This window comes from Anopheles coluzzii, chromosome 3 (genome assembly GCF_943734685.1).
Source record: "Anopheles coluzzii chromosome 3, AcolN3, whole genome shotgun sequence".
Taxonomy (NCBI): domain Eukaryota; kingdom Metazoa; phylum Arthropoda; class Insecta; order Diptera; family Culicidae; genus Anopheles; species Anopheles coluzzii.
This window is the reverse complement of record NC_064671.1, coordinates 33,040,001-33,046,006: the sequence shown is the minus strand read 5'-3', so window position 1 is coordinate 33,046,006 and position 6,006 is coordinate 33,040,001. Positions and strand designations below refer to the sequence as shown.

The 6,006-nt window shown below is 47.9% G+C and overlaps 2 protein-coding genes across 3 annotated transcripts in view; one reads left to right on the top strand and one right to left on the bottom strand.

The window, feature by feature from the left end:
• Positions 1–3,291: 3,291 nt before the first annotated feature.
• Positions 3,292–4,724, bottom strand: LOC120959181 (cyclin-dependent kinases regulatory subunit). The gene is made up of 2 exons (XM_040382388.2): positions 4,415–4,724; positions 3,292–4,233 (listed from the first exon to the last, which is right to left on the bottom strand). Exons 1-2 carry the CDS (start codon positions 4,471–4,473, stop codon positions 4,062–4,064), a joined length of 231 nt encoding a protein of 76 aa, XP_040238322.1. The 5' UTR covers positions 4,474–4,724; the 3' UTR covers positions 3,292–4,061.
• A 360-nt stretch (positions 4,725–5,084) lies between these two features.
• Positions 5,085–6,006, top strand: part of LOC120959857 (eukaryotic translation elongation factor 2) — a 7,974-nt gene continuing 7,052 nt past the window's right edge. Inside the window, exon 1 of one of the 2 annotated variants that reach the window (XM_049610523.1) lies at positions 5,085–5,211. In XM_049610523.1, the coding sequence (XP_049466480.1) occupies positions 5,209–5,211 (3 nt within the window). In that variant the 5' untranslated portion in view covers positions 5,085–5,208. Of the gene's footprint in view, positions 5,212–5,714; positions 5,847–6,006 lie in introns of those variants that run through there. The other variant, XM_049610525.1, reaches the window with a different exon arrangement.

The window sequence follows — 6,006 nt, the reverse complement described above, 5'->3', positions numbered from 1 at the left end:
GCAGTTGTAATGAAGCAGCATCCGCAGAAACAGCGGTGCGCAGATGAAACACCCGGGAGGAAGGGGAACGGTAAAAAAGGAGGTCCTGGTGTGTTACAGAGCATATTTACATAAATCGGGCGACGGTGAAGCGAATTGGAAGAAGCGATCATGCCAGCGAAGGGGCGGCAATGATCGCATCAAGTAGAGCAAAAAAATAGAATGGAGAGATTTGTCATATAAGAGGCTTATGGAAGCATCCTTGAGGCGTTTTTTTATTATAACCATTTTTGTGTCACATCCACACGCTGCCGCATGGATATTATTCGCAAAGCATGTGCAAAATATGGACCCCAGTTTTGATGCTTCTGCAAAAGTGTGTTTAAGTGGAACCTATAATTTAAAAAAAAAACACACACCTTAAACCGGAATTTGGGAAAACCTTTCTAGGTAGCCCTTTTTCCTCCTCCCAAACCACCCAAAAAACACCCCAAAAGCTTTGCGCTTGTTTGATGAATGCCCGTGCATCCCAGGACTAGTATGTATCCACCCTCCTCCCCCCTTCTTATCGGTCATATTCATATATCCCCGCGTGAATTGGATCTATCCGGTGGGAGAGTGCGCATTTTGATGGGTCTCAATTGGTTTCCTTCATCATCGGCTTCATTGAATTGAAACGCTAGAACAAAGTGTGTGTATGTGTGTGGTGTGCGATGAGCACTAAAACGGCTCAATCAGATGATATTTCATCCGACCCGAATGCGGTGCGGTGTATGCATATCGACCACGACGACCGGAGAAAGGAATTCCTGCTATGTGCTCGCAAGGGCCCGCGAAATTGTACCACAGCTGGCAGAGCAAGTGGTGGTGATTTCATCGTACACATGGCGGGGAAAAAGTAATGTTTTTTTTCGGGTGCAAAGGCACCCCATACACACATACACACAGAGAAGAAGACCGCGGGGACCATAAATCTACCCAACGGCAGCGTACCATTTACAAATGATGTCAAATCATAATGAAATAATGGCATAATGTGCGGCGAGGGTATATGCTGGCGTTGGCGTTTTCGCCCAAACTGTGTGTGTGTGTGTGCCATTCCCAACCCTTTGTAATCTTCTACCGAGAGCAAGTGCATCTTCACACGCGTGTAATGCAACCGCAACTGTTGTTGCAACAGTGTGAACGGATTGGGTGCGCATTAAAACATAAAAATAACGCACTAATAGCATCCCTCGCGCGCGCACGCAACGGAACAGCAGAGTACGCCGCGTGGAAATAGAACAATTACTTCGAGAGCTGATTTCCGCTGATTATGCTTCCTTCTGCTGCCTTAGGGGGCACACACTAAACTGAGAGAGAGAGAGAGGGAAAGAAACTTTGTTCCATACATACACGATCGTTTCGTATACTAACACAACACTACGGGAAAATGGGTAGAGCCTGTAGTGCGTGATCATCACACCGTGGCGGGGGGGCAAATTATGTCAGCCGGTGGTGCGGCCTCTAATTGGATCCGACACTTGACATCACATTCACTTCCGAAAAGGCTTGTGAACAACACCCGGTGGGAGCTTTCTTTCGGTCCCTTCTATGCTGTATGATTGTGTATTGTGTGTTAGAACGAGAGGGGAGGAGATGAGCCGAACCGGGTGTACGGACGGAAGGGGAATAATCCGTGCGATCCGTGCGCACTCCACCTTAATTTACATATTCAAATGTACGGTAACGGACGAGTTTAGAGAAGCATCGCATAAACAGGCACTAAGCGTACTATTTTAACAATCGACACCCGATGGGGACGACCACGCACGCATGTTGTTCTGTATTCACAAAGCGTAGCACAGATCACAATATTCTATTCTTGGTTGGTCTGCTGTACTATATGGTAATTGTTATGCGTTTCGCAAACACGCTGCCTTTTTTCCCTTTCCAAACGCACGATCGTTGGCCGGTGCTGCGATACGATCTGATCAATTGCGGCAGATTCACATCCGCCAATTGCAATCAATTTACGTTTCCTTTGTAAGCGTCCACAATTCGATCACGAGTGGGATAATACGATCAAACAGGCGCGCTATCGATTGCACGATCATCATCTTGATGTGTCCCTTCTATTTGTAGCTACCCACACACGTGCTCAATATCAATCAGTAAACCTCCAGATCGTCTCTCTAAGGCAAAACATAATTGCTATTTCGAAAAAAAAGGTATCAGACAGCTTCTTCCCGCCCACAGCGAAAAAGGGTTCTCCATCCATTCCGGGAACGGGGGAACGCACCATTCGACCCGTAAAACGATTAAAACCATTCCCCTCAATTATCGCTCATCAAAAACCGTCAAGGTTTTGTTCTTCAGGCTCCTTCTCCCCGTTGGGCCCACCGGGCTGTACAAATTATGCATGATTCTAGATACGCACTGCGGAAAAAGACCAAATGATCGTCCACCGTCTCGCCGGTTGATCTCTCTAGCAATCTAGCCCCACACAACACGGTACGGTTATAATTTCGAAACTCATTCGAAACAATTGACATACATACGACGACGGGTGGTGTTTGGTGGCTGGCGGCTTGTTGTGTACATACATGTTTAATCGACTGGAGTATTGGCCCGATTGGTCCCCGGCCTCCGTTTGTGTAGCCAAATTGGTGCGGAATGTGACACCCATTTCCCGGCAATTAGATGATGCTCGGCGCACTCGTTCATTGAGCAGATGAATATCAAACTTGTCGCCATTTGTCACCTAATTGTGAAGCGTGTGGTGGGAAAAAAGAGCTAGAAATAGAACGGGGTTAAATTATACCTAGAGTGCGTTAAATGAACGGTCACAATGGGCACAAACAAAAATGGAAAACTGATCCACTCCACCGGTGATGAAGAGGGTGCACGGTGAGATCATCACCATGGTTACCCGTGCTGCCTATATCCTTCCTCCCTCCCATACGTTTCGTTTCGTCATCATGGCTTGTGCTCGTAGATCGTTTGCTAACATCAGCTTCTTCTTTTTTTTAAGCCATAAATATATTTGTACAATTTACCTTAAATGTAATTTCGTGGTTTTTTGTAGAAAAAAGGCACACATTTCGCTATTTTTTGTAGACAAAAAAATACATTCGTCATGAGAGAGAGAGAGAGAGAGAGAAATCTGTACATATTTAAATGCAAACGAAGCAGATCGGTGGAATGAGATTGAGTTTACAGCTTGAGGGTTGTTTTGTGTAGTTTGGAAAGGATACTTGTTGCGACAATTTGTAAGCCTTTTTCCTCTCTCGATCGTGGGTCCCTGTCCTGTCCTTCGCTACCACGAGAGCGTTTGGGCGCTACTTCTACTGTCCCCGATGCCTTTTTTTGTTTTCTTCGATTGACGCGATTTTGCATACCTCTTTTTTCAATCATACTGAGACGAATTAGTAAGATATGGCGATCTCATTACACCCGTAGCTATATTATACACAAACTAACACCCAGAGCACTAACGCTACAGCAAAAGTAAACATAGCGGGGGTAAGAAAGGGAAGTTGAGGTTACCGGCCGGTTTTGCCAGCTTCTTGAGCAATGGAGTAACGAACGGAGAGAGGCACAAGAAACGGGCGGGGAGCATTAAAAAAAAACAACAACTCAGCAGAAGGTTGATGTTGATGGAAACACGGGCAGCGAAACGGACGCGATGATCTTCGTGACAATCGGCGAACCGCAGAACCGCACGCAGCATAAACATAAAGCGACGCGCTAGATTGGGAGGTGTGGTGGGTACAGTACGCGACGAACTGATTTTCACATCCGGGAGGCGACACCACGACGACGGCGAGAACTGACGCTCGCGGCGCGTTGAACATTTCCAGAATCTTCATGACGCGTACAACAAGGGGCGATGTTGTTGCACGCCTCCCCGGGTGTCTATTGGCAAAGGGTACATACTCATACATTCATACACACGCACGCACACACACACACACACATTCGCATCCAGCAGGGACACGCCGCGATACACACACACACACACGCACACACACATTTCGTCCTGAAGAGCTCGATCGATCTCGGGGTGGTTTTTGCTCCAGGGTGGGAAGGTTCTTTTTTGCTTATGTCTTCGTGATGGGCCTTCGAAACAGCAGAATGTGGGGCTCGGGCTGGTGCACCATGTAGTGGACCCAGCCACGGGACTGCTGTACACCGATCGCTCGCCATTCGTTCTCGGTCATGAGGTGTGTTTTGGGCACCAGCTTCGCTATGTCCTTCGGTAGCACGACATGTCTGGAAAGGAAGGCACAACGAAAGACGAGATTAGCCAAAGGAGAAAAGGTCGCCTTCTAAGCATTATCGCCAAGGACGCCCGGTTTTTTTTTTTTTTTTTGTGTGGTAACGCGACGATGCCGGCAGATCTTCAGCGTTCACGTTCAAGGCCGCAGGGCAGCAGCACCAGCTCGCCACTTACCTGTACTCGTACTCGTCGTCGTAATATTTATCCGAATAGTAAATATCTTTCACGCTCATTTTTTGGCTTCTTCTATTTGGTAAATAATAAGCAACGCACACGGGCACACTGTCTCTCGAGCTCGGTTAGTGGTTTCTTTTCCGTAACAAATTGTGGTTTGGGCACAAATCGCACTCGCTTTCTCTCCCTCTTGGGCTTCTTTGTTTGGTTCGAGGACTCTTTGATGGTATGTTGCAGGAGCAAATATCCTGTAGCGTTATTTGGCGGTTGAATGCGCGTTATTTGAACGAGATCCGTCAACCGTCCTGCGTGCCCGGCGTGAACTGTCAATTCGCGCGAGCGCGCGTATACAACACCTGGTTGGCGGGTTAACTGGAGGTCATCGAATTGCGGTAAAAAGAGAAAGATGCCGACGAGCCATATGGCTGACTCTTTTCCCCTACCTAATGCGTTATGCTTCTTCTGTTTTTATTGCCTCTGTTTCTGCATCAGTTATTATAGAATTATTCCTCAATTAAAGAAATTTGACTCAATTTTACCGGGTAAAACGGTACATTTTCAAAAAATAATTCAAAACCCGCACATGTTGCCCGCCGACTCAATTTCGCAACACGTCAAACCGGATGACCCGGTTCGGCCGGGCGTCCCACTGTGATGTGTCATCGAATCTAGCAGGAAACAGAACCTTCGTAGATCCGGAAACTGACAACGTCGATCTCTTTCACTTCTGTGCACGCAGTCGGCGTGTTGTTGATTTTCGTGTCGTGTAAAGATCCCGGAGAAAATCTTGCAAGATGGTAAGTGACCACGGCGAAAGTCGTCCCAAACGCTTCCGGGCGGCCCGCGCATCCGGGAACGTATCGATTTCGGTGGAAAAGTGACCCGCACGGGGCGGAAAATTGTGCTGAAAAGTCGTACCCCTGTACGTCGTTGGCTCGTTGCCCACGGCACGGGACGGGGCGAATGACACACACACGGTGCCGTTTCAAGATGTCGGATGACCGGGGCTAGAGCAAGCCAACCGTATGGGCGACGGGCTGGGTGGATAGAGCGTCGTCTCTTTCTCTTTCCGGTTGTGAATGTGTGGTTTAGTTTTTCCCGATACACGGGATAGCGCTCTGGTGCTCGTTTTTCTGCACTTTTTTTCCGCGAAAGGGAATTCCTACGGGTCAGTTGTGTGTGGCAGAGTTGGCCGCTGACTTGGCAGTATTAGAACCTCATTCCAACGGGTCGCATACAGTGTGCGCTCATCCCTCGTAGCTGTGTCGTTTAAATAGAGCAGTAAAGAGCCAGACCCTTTCATCAGTGAGAGAGAGCGGTCGGCAACGGGAGCTTGGGAAAGCACGTTTTTGTGGATTTCGCACACGGTGAAAGGTGCAGTGTGTGTGAAAGTGTGTAATTTCAACGACCGGAAGAACATCGCCTCAAAATGGTAGGTCTACATGGATCGACGGCATAAAAAAAATTGCTTTTACATCAACCGACCCGGTTTACGCCATGAGGAGCAAGGGAAGGGACAATAGTCGATAGAGAGGAGGAGAGAGAGTACAGAAACTGCAACTGCAGCAGCCTGCTGCGCTTACATGTTGCCA

Excerpts from the sequence above, each read along its gene's own strand:
- LOC120959181 (XM_040382388.2), bottom strand. The coding sequence starts at position 4,473 with ATGAGCGTGAAAGATATTTACTATTCGGATAAATATTACGACGACGAG. Across the intron at positions 4,234-4,414 it reads GACGACGAGTACGAGTACAG|ACATGTCGTGCTACCGAAGG; the intron begins GTAAGTGGCGAG and ends CTTCCTTTCCAG.